Here is a 19,054-nt window from a genome sequence, read left to right as displayed (position 1 = left end):
ACAGTACGCTAACGCAACTTGGTACGTACGTGTGTTTTTTTTGTTCGTACGTACATTTACAGCTAATCAATTTTTTTGTACTAGTACGTACGATACTCAGAAGAGGTATTGAGTAAAATATGACAGTACGCTAACGCAACTTGGTACGTACGTGTGTTTTTTTTGTTCGTACGTACATTTACAGCTAATCAATTTTTTTGTACTAGTACGTACGAAAGTTTTAAAATTTTCGTACTAATTTAAGTTTTCGTACAATCGTACGACTTTGCATTTTTGTATTTTTGTGCAACTTTGACATATTGTTTTTAACAAAATATCTAATGTTAAATTATAAAATTAAAAAAATTCTTTGAAGATAAGCTAATAAATTTTCATTCCTTTAATATATTCAGCTCCATAATAATAAAACTGACCATTAAAATAATAACTAAATTTTATTGGTTTATTTATAATTAATTTTTCAATTCTTTATCATATTTTATTAATTAGACAACCATATTTAGCATTTACAAAATATAATTTTTGATATTATGTGGCGCATTATTAGCAAATTAAATTACAAAAAAAATTGTACAAGCATATTTAACATTTACAAAATATGTTTTTCATTACAAACTCATGCTCATTTTTAGTTGCTGATTTTTCAATTCAATGGCTTCTGCTTCTGCTGTCTCTTTTCTAGTACTTCTTTGAAGAAGAAGTAAAAAATTAAAAGAGATATTTACGATGACAGAACGTTAAAATCATTATATTACAAATTTATAAATTAATCAGATTGATCATTACACAATTATTATATTACTCAAATATTGTGTACAACATATTCATCTCAAAAATTTGATCACATGATGTTACAATGTAAAATATTAGCTAGGGGATAGGTAAATAAACGGGGGGTACAACTTAAGGTTACACAGGGCTGATCAAAAATTACCAGAACTGAAGTTTTGCAAAATGGTTACACGAAATAAAATCATATATTAAAAAGCGCAAAAATTGTGAAAAATTTTAAATTTTTTTGATAAAAACGCGTAGAAGAGCAGCCGATTTAAAAAGTTAAGATCATTTACGCTAATTCTACATATACGAAGTGGTTTTGTTCAAATTGGATTAGTGTAGCTTTCTACAGGTTACTTTCTTTCTCGTAAAAATGACTCGGAATGCAATTAAACTATTTAATTCGCAAATATTACTATATAATGTTCAAAATTTTATTATTTTATAGTAAAGTTGTAGTTTTACAGTAGTCTACAATGCAAACATACACCTTTTTAATAGGGCTTCTTCACAAAATTGGGTTCCTTTTTTTAGGTGGTCAAAAATCAAAGGTATTAAAATTTTTTTTCTCTTCTTTTTAACATTATCCCCAAACGCCCAGAGCAACCATTGCAACTCTGCTACTTGAAATATCTTTGAAAATACTTCTTCAGCGTCATCTAGTTTTGCCCAAATTTGAAGCTGCCCCAAACCAAGTAACGGATCTTGTGGAATATTTTCTTTTTTAATTAAAGTAGGTTTATTTTCTTTTCTTGAGATAGTTTGAGTGTCTTTACGAAGGGTTTTCAAATTCTCATGAAGGCTTGAAGTTCCTTTCTCAGGAATGAGATCGTTGAATCTTCGCCATGTTTTTTGTCTACTCCTCATATATATAGAAATAATTCATTCATAAAGAAAGTTCCTAACTTCATCTTTTAACTCGTGTCTTTCGTTTGTTGCAGGTTTACAAATTAAAACCTGTTGGTCTGCAAAATCAAGAAGTATATTAAAAGATTGTAATAATGGTAAGTTGCCAAGTAAACTGTTGTATATATATTGAAGAGTATTTGGTCCTAATTCCTTATGCTTCTCAAATAATAGAAGAATTAATGATTCCATCTTATACATGAACTCTAGAAATTCTTGACCAGGAATCACATTTGTTATTTGTGATCGAACATCTTGTTCATATACCACTTGTTCTGAATTAAGAATTTCAAGGTGAGTGCAAATAGCTTTGAACTGTGGATGCGATTTTGTTTGTTTATCACTTTTGGTTAATTTATAAACAACCCAACCAACAATATAGGAGAATTTTGATGCTTCGATTGGTTCTAAAACAATAATATTTTCAGGTATTAAATTACAATCTGCAGCTTGATCTTTCTTAATAGCCTTTTTTCTAAATGTATGTTCTATAACTTTTTGTAGAAGTAAATACGCAACAAGTCTTAGAGTTGAAGAAGTATGTAATTTAGTTACCGTCAGAAACTCCTCATACCAGACACCAGAGCATTGATAATTATTCAAATATAGTTCAAGATGAGAACTCCAAGTTGTCAACCACTGAATACCTGGTTTTTTTGGAATAGCCTCACAAGCTATCTTTTTGATAATATTTTGCCATGATTGTAATAATTTATCAATAGAATCCAAATAAAGCAAAACTTCAATAAGGTTGCATCGTTCAGTTTGGAGTTGATAAACTTTAGTATTTTCACAATTAACACTATCATTAGAAGATTCTGATAAAGATTTAAAACTTCCCATAATTAAATTATCAGTAAGAAGGCTTTCAAAAATCCCACAAGAAAAAGTTGATAATTGTAATAAACGAGTATTATATTTTTGACATATATTATTATTTTCTTTGTCTTCTTCATAGTGTTTTTTATTTTTTCGATAATCTCTAATAAACATAAAATTATTAGTAATAATTCTCATCTGTCATTAAATTTTTAAGACGATATATACCTTCTCATTAAAGAAGCAATACCAGTTCCCATAGAATTAGCTATTCCGTAATTGACACTTTTTATTTCAGAAGAAATCAATGCTGTAATTTGATATTTATTCAAAGTGTGTCCATATGATTTGAGTGTCTGTGTTGAAGAATCTCCTCCAAGTTCACGAATAGTACCAAAAAGACCTTCAAGCATATCTTGTGAAATACGTCGTGGTTGAATTATTGAACCTGGATACTTTTTTAAAATAAACTCTAATATTCCAAGAAAACCATTAATAGATAAAATCAAGTCAAATTGGCATTGTGGTGAAATCCATTCCATAGGTCCTACTTTTTGTTTTTCGCCATTTACAAACCAATCATGAATTTCTTTTAAGGTATTAATACGAGAATCATCCATAGAGCGAAAGCAAATTTTACTATGCAATATCTCATGATATTTTCGTGCATATTTGATAAATTCCTTTAAGAATTAAAATTATAAAATTATTAAAGTTTTAATTATAAATATATATGTTTAAAAATTCTTACCCTTGTTCCTTCTGATATATCTTTAAGTTCTTTAATGGATGCTAGAGCATTTTCAACTTCCTTTGACAAGGTGTGTTCTACAAGATCCACACGCATTTTACTCCATGATGTGAGCCAAATATGTCTTTTTATGAGTTTTGTAGCTTTTGCCGTTGCATGTTTATTTGTATGTTCATATACACCTCTTATATGTTTCCAGCTAATTTCCTTTCTATTATACATTATTTCTCTAGCATTTTTTTCACCTGTATGACTTTTTGATAAATTATTTCTAAGTTTTTTGAATACATGTGTTGGATCACTAATAAAAAACCACTCATCTCCAGTAATAGGATTAACAGTTTTATGACTTGCTATAAGTTTTTGATCATCATAAACAGGGCGAAGAAATTTATCAATATGATAATTAAAAACCTTCCATCCTTTACTGGCTCCTTCTGCATTAGTAATTTCAATAGATAATGTAGATTCAATTGAATCAAAATTAGTTATTTTTCCTAAATACCATTGATCATCTTTTGGACTCTTGAATTCACATATTTCATTAACATCCCATTTTGATTTTGAAGGCATTGGTGGACGAATATAAGTTCGATCAATTGTAAATTTTCCAGATTCATTACAATCACGTAAACATACAGTGAATTTTGTTCTTTCATAATTGCTATCTATAATTTTTGCTGTATGAAAAGACTTTTTGTCTTTATGAAAATTAACTTCTACAATATCACCAGAAGACCAGGTTGATGCATACCAATCAAAACTTTTTATATGAGTCCTATTTTCTCCTGCACCATCACAAATTGAACCATATGTATGTATACCAATACATTCTAATCTTGCTGCAAGATTAAATAATAAGGTATTTAAATTGTGTGCTGTAATTGTATTAATACCATAATAAGCAATTGGAAACGCAAAGTTATGAGTTGTTGAGTGCCAAACAATTTGATGAACTTGAGTTGCAAGATTTTGTTCTTGTTTTTTGGTTATAGAATTAGGCAATAGATTATTATTTTCAGATGCTGTATGAATCTCATTTTGACATTGCAAAGCAAATAATTGATAATCTTGCATTTCATCTTCAAAATCTAAATATCCAACATAACAATTCTCACGTTGACTCCAAAGAAGACCTGTTTTAAATATTCCTTAATAAATAAAAAAATATATTTTTTACATGCATTTTAAAATAAATAAATACCTTTCTGAATTTTAAAAGAGTCATGAGAAAAAAATCCTGCTCGCCCGTATTCCCAAATATTATTTGTTGTTAAGCTTTCTAATATTTGAAAAGCAGTTTTGTCTTGCCATCCTGAAAACTGTTCGCCTTCATTAATATAATTTTTAAGAGTAGAAATTGATGGTAAGCGCATTATTGTCTTCATTACATTATAAGCTGCTTTTCCAGATTTACTATATACAGATATTGCCCAACGTAAAAACCTATATTAAAAAAAATTAAATACATTAAATTTTTATTATTAAACACTAATGATTAAATTCTTACATTGGATGGTATCTTGTTCCATTTGGCTTTTCACTTTGAATGCGAATAAGTTCTTGGAAAATAGGATAAAGACTTGAAATATCTATATTTTTATTTATAACATTTTCAATAATAGTATGGGTAATTTTTGACATATTATCTGATATTTCTCCTCCTTCATTTTCTATTTTCTTTTGTAAACAATCTCTTATATTTGCAAGAGTTACATATTGTGTTTTAATAAGCTTTTTTTGATGCTCAATTTTTTCTATAAGAATCTCTTTAGAAGCATGTGCAATTTTTACAGAATTTACGCCAGCCAGGGACCTTCTATAAATTTGTTGCATTGTTTTGTAGAGTTTTTGACAATTTTCACATTTATTATCACATGTATTTTCATCTTTTATTATGAATTTACAATGAATATGTCGGTATGCTTCATCTGGCTGATTTTTGTTTTCTAAAAAGGCAAAGGGAGTATGCTCTTTATCATTGCTAACCAATTGTTCTTCTCGAATTTGAACCACATTTTCAAATCCTAAAATTAAATATTTTAAACAAAAATAAAATATAAACCATACAAATAGTTGACTATAAACTACATACCAACAGTACTTTGACCACAACAAACTTTAAGAGAAAAAACATATTGAATAAGATTGCTTATTTCATCAAGAGTTCTTTTCATTGCTTTAACAGGAAAAGGAAGGTCTACTTCTTTTAATGCTTGATCAAACACCCAAACTTTGTAACTAAGAAAAATACTCTGAGCAAATATTAATATTTTCTTTTCTAATTTTTTTTTGTTATTAAAAAAATGAAGTTCAAGACCTTCACTAATCTCTCGTATAACAGTTCCCATAAATTTTCCTCCTGTTAAACTTTCTCTTTTAATTAAAGAAAGAATATCTTGGATATTCGTGTAAGTAGATACTTTCCAGTATGAATTTGACTTACTACGTAAAATTGATCCAATTGATGAACCGGATGGATTAGGTTCCAAAAAAATGGTTGCAAGGGCTGATCGATAACCTTTATATAGTCCTCTATTTTTCAATCCAACCATCCATTGGGAAAATGTCTCATATTTGTAATCATTTATAACACTATATACATATGCTTTCTTTTCTTTTGCATCATAAAAAAGTACACCTTCAAAATATTTATTTAATCTTGGAAAAAAATATACTTTTTTTCCCTTAAGATCAGGTCGAATATGCAAAAGTTCTTGCAATAACTCCACTTTTTTTTGTTGTTTTGTAAATTTACTATTGATATTCTCAAAAGACTGTTTCCTTTTACTCTAATTATGCAAAATTATTATTATTTTAAAACATATTTATAATAATATTTTTCTTTTTATTGCTCACCATTTTCAACTTGTCTTAAAGTTCGTTAAATTTTAGTAGCTGATTAAGTTTTTCTCAAAAATCTAGAAGCGCGACAGAGATAAAATTCATTCTATATATAGATGAGCATCGTGTCTTTATGGTATGATCTGTTTGTCTCACGATCACTTTATTTTTATTTAAATCTAACATCAAAATTTTACGTTTAAAACGATTATCATATAGTAATATTAATAAATTATATATAACTTCAGTTCTGGTAATTTTGATCAGCTCTGTGTAACCTTAAGTTGTACCCCGTTTATTTACCTATCCCCTAGATATTAGTACGAAAAAATCAAAATTTATTTTTAAAGGTCCGTCTGAGTACGGAAAAATTAAAATTTTTTTTTTGAACGTCCGTACTAATTTGTATTACCGTACAGTACTAATTTACTATATACTCGATAGAAGTAGTAGGATATTCAGTACAAGATGATTGGTCAATCTGTACAGGTGGTATGTACTGTACGTACAGTGTGGGACAAAAAAATGAGAATTTTATTTTTGATCATTAACATTAAATTATAATTGTATTTTAAAGCTTAAGATCAGCTGATTTTATTAAAAAAAATTTAATATTATATACATTCGCCATTATTTCAATAATTAACTTACAACCTTGTCTAGTTAACTTTAAAATATCGATTAGAACGATTTTTAGAGTATTTTGGCATTTCTCCATCATAAATTCTTCCAAATAATTAAGATTTTTTTGGTATTCGCTTCTCCGCCTTATTTTTTGTGATATCCAATAAATTTCAATAGGATTTGGGTCGAGGCTCTCATGACCACCCTGAAACTTCTGATGAATTTTCTTTTAGACTGAGCTTAAAAAAATGACTATTATGCATAGTAGTTTTCTTGTTGGAAAATACCAACGAACGACCACAAAGCATCCAGAAGATCTCAGAAGCACATGTACAAAAAATTTCTGCATAAATCTCGATGTTCATAATTTGTCTGAAACAAAATAAACTTGCTTTTCCTTCACAAACAACTGCCCCACGCCATAATTTCTTATATAATCTTCAGACATACAACAAACAATCTTTCCTCTTTATACTAATATTTAACAGTGTTACTAAAGAGTTGCAAGACTGATTTATCAGCAGATAAAATTTTTTCCATTGGTCATAATATTATTTTGTACCCACTCTACACGTCTTTGCTTGTGTGCTTCGATTAACATAGGAGTTGCTTTGGGAAGTTTTTTTTACATAACCAACACTTGAAAGATGACTTCTAATTGTTCTATATTATACTTTTCACTTGTATTTTTCAAATTTCTTGCTAAAGTTCTTGTAGAAAAGGATGTATCATGCCTTACATATTGACTGAGTGTATGAAATGCACTTGCGGTAATATTTTTTTAGGCCTTCCATTCCCTCTAGGATGCTCTAAAAACTAGTTTTTTTCAATTTTTTTTGTTTTTATAAATTGTTGACAATAAAAATTACATAGGTTGTGTTATTCTTTAATATTATATATACCATTATTTCATAAGTCTAATAAGAATTTATTATAGGTTTTTCCTTTTGCGCAAGTTATTGTTTTGGAATTTCTTGTTGATGGAGTCAAACGTAGTCACAGATGTAAGATTTTTTATGTTATTTTATTTTATTTTATTTTAATTTAGAGAGGAGTAACCAATGAAATACATAATAGTAGAAACAACTATAATAAGCGGAAAACTAAACTATTATGGATGCTAAGGTTATATATCCCTACCAGTAAGACCTCACCCTCTGGGCAGAACTACTCTAACAGTAAAACTACGCTACTGATAAAGAAAAAATAAGAAAAACAATCAACCCTAAAAAAAAGAAATGATCCGTATTATTCTTTCACCCATATCAGGTATCAAACCTAAAGAGATGCCACCTGTAAATACTGTCATAGGTGGAGTGATTCACACTATTCTTATTGTTGTACGTGGATTTTATATTCGTATGAGGGGTTACCCGTTAAAAAGATGTAATTAATTACATGTCAGTGGTATATGTGGCATAGAACGTTGTAAATAAAATACTATCAGCGGCCACAGGTTTTAATTGTAAAACTGATAGCGTGTATGTCATTATAATTAGTATGAGGTAGAAGGCATACCGCCTTCATTACTATTTGTAAATAGGTCGGGTATGGTGATAATTTTGATGCGTTTAATAGAATCTCGTCTATTGTCATGATTCAAATGGGAGTCGATGTGATGGTGAGTTGAACGTTTGTGGGGTCGTTGTTCGAGTTCTTTAGCGTCATCTGACATTTCGCCTTCATAGCATTTGTATAATTGAACAGGATCTAGTGTTGAATTATAATCGATATTAAACTGAGCTAGTTCCAGCTCAAGTTGGTATAATTGTTTGGTCGTTTTACCTTTCTTGATTCCTTGTTGAGTTTATCATTTAAAGTGTCATGACGGTTGATCAATTTATTAATCGACTTATGGTAATAATGTTGAAATCTCGTAAGACATTTTACTTTGTCTTCCCTAAATTGATATCTGTATTCGGATGTATTCCATAATTTTGCTTTTTCCTTATATTGTTGTTGAATTTCATTGATGTTGTTTTTTCCAAAACATACGCTCAGTGATTTTTCACGGCTTCTAGCCATAGTCTACTACCAGGAGTTAACGGGTCTTTGCCCCTTCTACGGCAATTTTTTGTTTTATAAATAGGATCTGTAGGTACATAAGGAAATAATTCATCCTCTATAAGGATACCCAACTTCAGGTGCCAAGTCTTTCCCTCTTCAGAAGGAATTGGAATGTCATTAGTAGGTGGAGCTATCATATCTATAGCTTCTGTTGTAGGAATCGTATTATCAATCGTTAAAAGTGTTATAGCAGCGTGAGGAATTTGAAATCCATAGTCCTTTGACATATGGAGTGGTGATCTTACTTTTATGATATTTAAGGTGTTGAATCAGTTTATTGATATATTGTGAAGGTAAAAATAAAAATCTATGCTGGCGAGCATGATGTAATTTGTCAGTAATATTATTCGCAGGAGGTGGTTTGTTAGGACCTTGATGTCGATTATTAAAAATGGACTTGCAAGCCCGCTCAAATCTACGTTTTTGTTTTCTACTACGATTGTTCTTTTGAAGTTGATGTTGAGCTTGAAAATTATCAAGTCGTTTACAGTACATACTACAATTTTTGTATTTGAAATAATATTCAGGTGCATTGTTGCAATATGAAACGTTATATGAAATTCCAAGACGGTTCAAGAACACATGTTTTTTGTGTCGATTTTGCCATTGATTGAATAAGTGGTTAGCGTGAAATTGTTTGGTATTGTTACCGTTGGTATGAGTATTTGGTTGTATTTTAATATTGTGAAATAAGTTTATAAATTTTTGATGTTCGATACAGCCACGTCTATTTAAAGACATTATATATGGGGCTGGGACATTACAAATATCATTGTAATTGGGTTAAAATCATGTGTGTTATAATGATGGCAAGGAGTAAAGATGCCGAAATGAAAGCGGTATTTTTTGTATGAAAAATTAAAGAAAGTTTTAGTACATGTGTTTCTATATGATGTTTGATTGGCACATGATTTAATAATCCAATATCGGTCTAAAAGTTTGGAACAAATTAAATTGAAATATTTTTTTGGATTGAGCGTGGTATAACTCTTTGATGAGAAAAAAAATGATGTAACATCTTACTAATCTGGTATTTCAGATTAGGGAAGCTACATGTGGAATTGTAGCTAATAGGGATTTTTTTCATATGGTAATCATTTGTGTGTATTTTAAGATGAATATCATTGGTGTTTGTTTTATGATTGACTAACTCAAAAAAGAAACTTTTTGATCTCCTGATTTTGTAAATCTTGTTACATCCAGCTCGATTAGGTCGAGTCACGTGGAATTTGTGAAATGAAACATCAAAGTGGAATTTTCCCAAGGGAAGAGACTTTTCAGTACTCAAAGTCATATTATTCAGTAAGTCAAGTAAATAATATGATAAGTGTGTATAAAACTACTTTCAAAGGATGGTTGTGAAGTGAGAAGAACCTTTCCATAAGAGGCCACCCCGTGGTCCTCTATCTTCTCTAGCGTTAAAAACGTTAAAAAGGTTTTGTGAGAAAAAACAGTATTTTACTGCGGTTTTGTATGTAAAATTATGGAAAGGGGAAAGAGTTTTTTTGTAAGATTTTTTATGTATTTAAGTGTACAAATTTAGATGTAGATCATTTTACTCACGTGATCACTTTTCTTTTGTCCCACACTGCCCACACTGTATGTCGTATTTTTTCTACATCATGCATAACTGATAAGACGAGAGAGTAAAAAAAATTGCTTTTAAGCAGTAACTGTAGATGATTAGAAATAAATTACTATTGTTTGCGCTGTAAATTTAAACCGGTTTGCATCTCTCTTAACACAACAGCTAGTCTCCATGTACCACAAAAGAAAGGTTTCCTTGGAGAATGCGATTAAACAAAAAGCTTAACTGCCCAGAGGCCACATCTTTTAATCTACGAACATTTATGCTGATATAATCTCAAGCGGAGAATATTGTTCCATAGCTAACGAGAATGAATTGTGTTCGTTCCTTTTGAACATTCGAAAAGAACAGTCCCACTAGATATTGTCTCTTTCAAAAGCGTAGATTTACAATTGAACTTGTTTTCTAAATTGTGGAACAATTACAATCAATTATCTCATTAAAAATTATAGTCAATGTAACTATCTTGGGAACGTAATTAAATTTATGAAGATCAACGGGAAATAATACAACTGTTGTTAAGAGTATCCGAATATTTACAAAAGGAAGATACTGGGCAAATAAATGACTCTGGATTTGTACTTTATCCTATTACGTATTTTTCTTCGTTTATATTTCTTAAGATGACTAGGGATTAAGGTAAACGACAATAAGAATCAAGCCATTTATTTAGTCTTTGATCCTCTCGATTTTGGATGAACATGTCTCACAAATATACGTCATAATATTTCTTTTTTATCTTATTCTAATAAATATATAATAGATTTCGGACATAATTGATCGCATGGTAATTACTTCTATTAACTACTGTTTTGAACTTCATAAAGTTGCAAATGAAGATTGTCCAAGTTGTTTGAAATAGAGATACGTGATCCAAATTTCTGTACAGAAAGTAGGAATTTGTATTTCACACAATCACGTTTGCCATCAATTTTTATTTAACGTAATAATTCTTTATCAAGTCATCTTTAGATGAACTTATAATATTGAATGACAATCAACACTTTGTCTGAAGAAAGATATCTGTTTTTCGATTCAAGATGGAAATAATACTGTAGCAAATGTGAGAAGTCTGTTCAGTGAAACTAGGCAAAGCCCGCATTGTTTACGTGAATAATTCGCAAGGTTTATAGAGTGTTTACAATGCCTGGAGGGAACTGCGCTTCACGCAGTGTAGCAACTATTTTCCATGAACGTTCATATTACCGGGCTTTCCTTAATACAGATGATAGTAGCTGGATTTATTTGGCCATCAAGATTGGTTCAACGTGGGATTTCAGTTTCGAATATGATAAAAATCATATGCGACAGATATGAATATATTGAGTTATACATACCAAGTAGGCACTCGACTAAGCAATACATAACTATACAATATCTACAAAGAATAATTACTAGAATGATTAATGCGAAATCCAAGTATTCTCTTATTACCATTTTTGCCCGTGGGTTCTTTACTAAGGACTTCATTTCGATTACCATATAAAGATACTCCAGATTCCCACGTATCCATAGGGCTTTGACTTTATACGGAGAGACTTTGAGTTGTTTCGAATAAATGGAATGTTCGATGGCGGACCATAATTCGAAGTTCTGTATGACTTCGCCGACTCGCTAGCCAGTACAGCTTAACAATCCCATTTTTATGGAAAGATCTATTTTCATGGGAAGATCCATTTTCAATTCCTACTCAACATTATCATGCTCGAAGGAATATCCAGATACATAGCGATTATTCTTCACTACATCAGTTGATAATTATGCTGGTCAGTCTAATGATAGTGTAATGCAAACGGCACAGAAACTTTCGAGTACTTTAATAAACCGCAACCGCAATGGAATCATTCTCATTTTCGTCGGATCTTACTTCATATGAATGAATGTCAAGAATCTTTATAGTGGAAATTCGTCTATCACTTAAACACTATGGATATAGTGTTAGACCTTCCTATAACTAGTCTCGACTCAAGTTACTATTACACGGTATGTTATACGATAATACTTTTTTACATAGGTTGTCATCAATCGTATGTTTTAACTCAATATTTCCTTTGACGTTATCCTCTTAGTATCCTATAAAGAATATCATCCCTTGGCTTCAGGTATTATCAGACATTTTTCTACGGCGATACAAATGCATCTTTTTGTCTTTACCATGAGCGTTTTACCGCTCAACCACGCTTTTTATTCATTAACTTATTATACCTGAATAACCGTTTTCTGTAGATAATTATAACGAAATACCTGGATGCCTATACGAAGAGATTCTTCTATTATCTCTCGAAGTTTCTAATCTCTCCAGTTCTAGATAGAATCTAGTGGATACGAAACAGATATATATCGCTATTATCCAACACAAAAACAATATAACATATCGGCATATGACAAAAAGGAGTTATCTACGAAACTAGTAGTTAAGGATCACAATGCGGATGTGTATAGAGTTTTTCATTCACATGAATAGTTTTCAGATTTAACGATAGCATAACAGAACACTTAAGATCCTTTTCCGAAGTAGTATATGGAGATTCATGGAGCGAAGGGATTTACCCAATTTCCTAGAATACATGTGTTCTATCGTCGAAGAAAAACAGTGGACATATAGTCCTCAATTATAGGAGATGAAGTATTATTTCAATAATCGAAAAGAGATGTTTGATTGCAGAAGATGACAGAGAACATTACATGTTCGATAGTAGAAGAAACAGTAGACAAAAAATAATTTAATTTAGTCGATGAAGTATCACGGATTAAAAAACATGATGTTAAAAAGGAATTGTTAATAATAAGAAATCGAATACAGAAAAATTTAAGAATAGCAGACAGGTTCCGATATCGGAAGTATTAGTATAATTTACAGGGTATATAACGAATAAATATAGAAGAGTATAATAGTAATATATGATTCGTTTTATGTAATGTTTCTTCGAAACTTTGATGTACAGTATTCTATTTTATTTTCTAATAATAAATCATAACTTGCATGTTCGATGTTTTCATGTTCGTCTGTTAAGAATTTAATGCTATGCATTGGCGTTTACATATTTTCGAATCATAATATGGTTAAAGGATTATTTTATTTATTTATTTTATTTCTAGAGAGGAGTAACCAATGACAAATTGATGATCCCAAATATTCAAGATATTGGGATATATAGGGTTATGAATAATAGTATTATATATGGAGCGGGTAGTAGGAGCGATGATTTATAAAGGGAACGAATTATTCTATTAAAATCGTTGCATATATGAGGGAGTATAATAGAATGTTGACATAAATATTCAATTCTGGGAATAAGAACTTTGTTGATTATATAAATAACATGGTCGTGTGTTATTTTTTTCCTTTTTAAATTGGAACATATATATTTTAACATTCTTTTGATTTTGTTAATTGTGAATTGAAATTTGTTGTTAGTGTTGATATAAATCCCTAATATTCTTTCATTATTTGAAGGGGAGATAACTTTTATATCAACTAGATCTTCGCCAAATTGTAAAGGAATGTATTCTTTTTTGTTGATGAATTTGTCGTTAGTAAGGATTTTTGTTTTATCCTTATTAATTTTTATATTTGCTTTATAAAGCATAGAAATCATCTGCAATTGCTAGATTATTTTGTAGATCATCAAAATTTTGCGCAAACCATGTTGTATCATCTAGATATCCTAGTAATTTGATATTAATAGATATTTCATGTAAATCATCTCGGCGGAAAATATTTTTTGGTATAGCAGCATATAAATTGTAGCCTGGAAATGAAGATTTGTTGATGGCTGCAAACATAGGGTCGTAATATATGACCCATAGTAAAGGCGATATAACCTCTTCTTGTATAATTCCATTATCGTTAGTATACTGTGAACTATTTAATACTATTTTGATGACGAGTAAATAAGTTATCAATGAAGGTGATTAATATATTAGGTATATTAATACGTTTGAGAGAGAGTTGTAGTAATTTAAGATCAACTCGATCGTATGCCTTACTGAGATCTTGGAGTGCTAAGTAGAATGGATTTTTCGTATCGTATTGATGGTCTATAATAGCTTGAATTTGTAAAATAATTTCATTACAAGAAGCGCCTTGTATGCCTGCTTGGTTATTGTGTTGTAGAATTTGATTAGTGGATAAGTAATGATTCAATCTACTGTTAATAATTTTAACCATTAATTTTCTTATACAATCTAATAGGATTATAGGTCTAGTAAGATTAATGTCGTAATTCCACCATTGGGGTTTCGGTATTGGGTATAGGTATGCTAAATCAAATTGTGATGGGATAATTCCTTTTTCTAGACTATAATTAAATAGTGATAAAATTACTTCTAACATCTGTGATGGTAATTTTTTTATAATTTCATTCGAAATATTGTTAGGTCCTGTGGCTTTGTTGTTAGGGAGGTCTTTGATGTTAGTAATTAGTTCGTCTAAAGTAATAGGATCAATTAATTTGTTGTAAGCAGATGATGGAATATGTGTAAATGGTTGATAAATATCTTTCCATGGTTGGCGTAAAATGACGTCTGGATCATAAGATCTACTTGTGCTTTCAATCTTTGAAATATTCGTATAGTGAGTGATTGCTAATGATTCTATTTGCTGTGGATCAGTTGTAAACGATTTAATTCCATTTTTATCGTCATAAATTAATCTATCTATTTTTATAATGTTCGGTTTTTGATCTAATAAAGAATTAAGCATTCTTTTTTGATTAATTATAATATTATTATCGCGTTGGTTGATATATTTTTCAATTTTCTTTTTGTTGAATATGCTTATTTCTTCTTCATATGATGTTTTAAGAATTTCGTGAATGCTTTGTAAGGTCGTTATCGTGTGTATAAAATTACGGTAAGTTAAATTGTTAGGCCATATAAATTCTTGGTCATCTTGCGTGAGTATTGGTTTGATTTTTGGTTCATTTGATATTCTATTTAATCTGTTAAGTTTTTTTGGTCCGTTCCAAAAATTTAAAAGGGGTAAATGTTTTGTGTTATTGTTAATAGAGAAATATAATTTTGATAATTTAATAAGTTTAAGGATATAATAAATGTCATTTTGAATAACTCTGATATTATGTGAGTATTCATATTGGTGTGAGTTGTTTTTGATTATCGGTGATTTTATAGTACGGTTGATGCTTTGTAATATGTCTTCATAAATCTTATTGACGTAGGTCTGTGAATCAGTATTATGCGTAGTGTTTGAATTTTGACGCAAATGGTCAAAGGATTCAAAAAAATTCTTATTCGTTGATGAAGTCACGTGAAACTTTATATTGGGATCGTTGCCATTCATGTGATCAAAATTCGTGACCCTTGGGTCCTTGGGTCACAGGCTCACAATAAAGCAGAACTGCGGATTGGCGATTTACCTAAAATGTATCATTTGTAAAATATGCAGGACAACCGATTAAGACTAGCACCATAGGACATCTTAGGTTGCGAATTAAGTTTTTCGACAATGATTAGAAACATTAGTCCGCATTAAAAACAAACTGTGAAAAAAGCTATATTTTCTTGTAGCTCTCATCATTACTACTTTGCAATCGCAAATAATTTATAGGTCTTGTAGAATTACTGAATTGGAGATCATTGTAATCCGATCATGAAGACAGGCAAATTATCCCTACTGTGTTGTGTTTCGTCACCAGCACAAAGTTCGAAGATGAAGGAGGAAACGAAGAAGAAAAAGCAAGGATAAGGAAGAGGGATGAAAGGAATTTGAGTTTCCATCTGTTGTCAAAGTCACGTGATTTCACGTTAAAAAAGACAAAATTTTCACAGATGAAAATCTAATTGGTTTTTAGTTTAGGTATTAATTTTTTTACTTTTTTGTAGGGAAAATTTTGATGGAGGAAGAAGTTAGGATATTGTTACTGGACGTGGGGCTGTTGGGCTCCGTCTGAAATTTTTCGGCTTAGGTTTCAGTCTTATAACAAATTTTCTCTCATGTATTTTTCAGTAGTGGATTTTTATTAAAAATGCAATTTATGATCTAGAAGAGTGTAACGAAGTAATAACTAAAATCCGAACCCTAGAAAATGTTAAGAATTTACTGGCAAAGACTATGCAAAAGCAACCTTCTAATATATCTATATTTTTTCGTGCCATGGGACACAAATTCTTAAACATGCCTAATAAATTGTAGACTTCTGCGAATCATGTGGCGCAAAAGTATCCTTTTTTATTATATACAGAATAATATTTATTATTTGGCTGCAAAGTGTAGTCCCATTGAAAAAAAAATTTCTTTCCGTTGTCAGATAACGCATTTAATAATATGATTAACCAATGTTCGTGCATAACTAGATTGGAAATCAGACATAATATATAATATATTCATCCCTGTGCTGTCGCTAGTTCTTCGGTTAATTAACTAGTCGAAATAAAATTTGATATTCAATTATTCATCACATAGAAGGGAAAATAATTCGATAAGCAATTCATGTGAAAAAAAATAATAGTACGGATCATGACGAACTAATCCTCTTATTGAATAGAAGTATATCCATCATGTTTCATCGTTACATCCGAGAGTGAACATGGTTCATATTTTTCCTATTTTTGTTAATAGATATAGAAAATAATCATGTACTACATGTGCGCAGTTGTCATGAAATGAGGCAACATTGCAACAGTGACCTTATGTCATGATCTCGTCGTTGGGGTCATTTTTCGAACGAACTGTTCAGGAGCTGGATTTTAAAGATGGGTACTGTGCAGTAACTGGTATGCTACAATATAAATCATATATTATATTAGCTTTTGTAAATACAAAAATTTACTATACAACACATATACTACTTTATCTTAAGATATTTCGTTACTGATCAGAAACATTATTCCTCACTATCTGCGTTGGCGTGATTAATATAGATATTAATAGTCTCGGCATTTTAATTGAATATTGGGGTAGTGGGCGAGAAACTACAGATGGAGTAGTTGGTCTCGAAGCATTAGCGGAAAGTGTCGTTGGATCTGGACCCGGCAGGTGTTGCGGAGCGCGACGAAGGAACTGCTCTTGGAATTCTCGAAGCAGTTCTAGGTCTCCCTCCAGAACTTTAGGTCTTGGAATCCTCGACGGTTTTGATTTTCTCGGAGTAGTAGATGATACCGTCCCTCCTATTGGAAAACTTTTCGAAAAATTTTTCCCCTATAAGGCTTTTTTTCGTTCCATTCTTAGTCGCCTAATAAACGATTTGTCAGAACGAATATGACTGCTTTCTAACAAGAATTTCAATACCCATTATTTACATAGTAAGCTCGTGTTAATCTTAGAAATTTATTTCGGCAGTCTTCACCCGAAAATAATTGGTGTTTTGATTTATCTTTGTAGCGATGTTTTCCCAGAAAGCGTCTGTTCGTCCTTTTGGAATTGCATGGTACTCAACATTTTTTACGCTCGGCAATAAGAAGGTCAATCTGTTGTTCCACTTAACAGACATTTTTCACTTAAAAATGTGGAAAATGCATAACGAACCTGCTGTTTGGTTCGATATATAAATTTTATCCAATAAATTGCAGGCTTGCAGCCACATGATCATTATATTTACGATCATTTTTTACCCAAATTGCCTGTTAAAATAAATGAATACTAAAATAAAAAAAATTAACTAATAAAATGACTTGTTTAATATATTTTAAGAAATATAATTTTATAGAATTTATGATCCAATCAAAAAGAATAAATTTATCGAATCAAAAAAAAAAAAAAAATACTGTTAATACAAATATCTGAATCAAAAAATCCGCAGAATTTTTTATTCGTGTGATTGACAATTTGAGAAAATTTAATATTTTTCGTATATATATAATTTCTATTCAATAAGCAAATACAGGATTAAATAAAATTCCGAAATTAAATTCGTGGTGTGTTTACTTGGGTTAGATTTATTACTGGAGAAATTGGTGTATCTTTCTTTGGTTGATCCGAAGAGGTCATTGAAATTGAAGAGGTCATCGAAGTTGAAGAGGTCGAAGAGGAAGTTGAAGTGATTGTCGAGGTCTGAGGAATTATCTAAATGTAAGAAATAAAATTGTATCTGTGAACCAACTGCTGCAAAGGCAATAACAAGTGGTAATCTAAAGGCAAACATGTTCCAAAATTTAAAGTAATCATCTAATTCTGCCGCTGCAGTTGCAAATGTTGAATGAGCAGCTTCTCCTTGCCCATCATTACAAGTACGTCTCTACAATAAACTAATACATCTGGGACAATCTTATTTGTAGTTATAGTGAATTCACTCATTTAATTGTTGCAAGCCCATTCTAATCCAGATTTACCAATATATTTATCAGCAAATTGAAGCATTTACGACATAGCCGATCATATAACTTGTGGTTTTTCATAGTTCCATAGCATTCTCAACAGCAAGAATTACGTCAGGAAGATACTTGGAACCTTCGTGGTCAAGAAAGTCAGGAAAATTACAACAATGAAAGTAGTGGGCTGGCAATTTCTTTCGTAGCGGAGGTATGAATTGATATTATTACAATTGACTGGTTCATCAAAAGGACGCAAGAGATCTTATACAAAATAAGACCGAATATTTACAAGTCCTAATTTAATATCTTCGTCGAAATGAAAAAAAAAATGACTATTGATACTAAAAATCAAATAAAACTATACTAGGAATAAAACACCAATTAACAACTTTACCTCAAGTTTTGTT

At 30.5% G+C, this 19,054-nt stretch overlaps 5 protein-coding genes across 5 annotated transcripts; 1 reads left to right on the top strand and 4 right to left on the bottom strand.

The window, feature by feature from the left end:
* Nucleotides 1-1,248: 1,248 nt before the first annotated feature.
* OCT59_011504 (uncharacterized protein) lies at nucleotides 1,249-1,644 on the bottom strand (the record flags this gene model as incomplete). The annotated part of the gene is made up of 1 exon (XM_066133780.1): nucleotides 1,249-1,644. The coding sequence occupies one exon, from the start codon at nucleotides 1,642-1,644 to the stop codon at nucleotides 1,249-1,251; it is 396 nt and encodes a 131-aa protein (XP_065989106.1).
* A 596-nt stretch (nucleotides 1,645-2,240) lies between these two features.
* On the bottom strand, nucleotides 2,241-6,115 carry OCT59_011503 (uncharacterized protein; the record flags this gene model as incomplete). The annotated part of the gene is made up of 8 exons (XM_066133779.1): nucleotides 2,241-2,250; nucleotides 2,321-2,665; nucleotides 2,731-3,185; nucleotides 3,254-4,389; nucleotides 4,458-4,699; nucleotides 4,764-5,280; nucleotides 5,349-6,045; nucleotides 6,113-6,115. 8 exons carry the CDS (start codon nucleotides 6,113-6,115, stop codon nucleotides 2,241-2,243), a joined length of 3,405 nt encoding a protein of 1,134 aa, XP_065989105.1.
* Nucleotides 6,116-8,216: 2,101 nt separating this feature from the next.
* Nucleotides 8,217-9,015, bottom strand: OCT59_011502 (uncharacterized protein; the record flags this gene model as incomplete). The annotated part of the gene is made up of 2 exons (XM_066133778.1): nucleotides 8,217-8,518; nucleotides 8,757-9,015. The coding sequence occupies 2 exons, from the start codon at nucleotides 9,013-9,015 to the stop codon at nucleotides 8,217-8,219; spliced, it is 561 nt and encodes a 186-aa protein (XP_065989104.1).
* A 4,940-nt stretch (nucleotides 9,016-13,955) lies between these two features.
* On the bottom strand, nucleotides 13,956-15,678 carry OCT59_011501 (uncharacterized protein; the record flags this gene model as incomplete). The annotated part of the gene is made up of 2 exons (XM_066133776.1): nucleotides 13,956-14,251; nucleotides 14,367-15,678. 2 exons carry the CDS (start codon nucleotides 15,676-15,678, stop codon nucleotides 13,956-13,958), a joined length of 1,608 nt encoding a protein of 535 aa, XP_065989103.1.
* A 1,354-nt stretch (nucleotides 15,679-17,032) lies between these two features.
* On the top strand, nucleotides 17,033-17,599 carry OCT59_011500 (uncharacterized protein; the record flags this gene model as incomplete). The annotated part of the gene is made up of 2 exons (XM_066133775.1): nucleotides 17,033-17,111; nucleotides 17,217-17,599. 2 exons carry the CDS (start codon nucleotides 17,033-17,035, stop codon nucleotides 17,597-17,599), a joined length of 462 nt encoding a protein of 153 aa, XP_065989102.1.
* Nucleotides 17,600-19,054: the final 1,455 nt, after the last annotated feature.

The sequence above is a fragment of the Rhizophagus irregularis genome, chromosome 2 (genome assembly GCF_026210795.1).
Source record: "Rhizophagus irregularis chromosome 2, complete sequence".
Taxonomy (NCBI): Eukaryota; Fungi; Glomeromycota; class Glomeromycetes; order Glomerales; family Glomeraceae; genus Rhizophagus; species Rhizophagus irregularis.
This window is presented reverse-complemented; position numbering and strand designations above follow the sequence as displayed.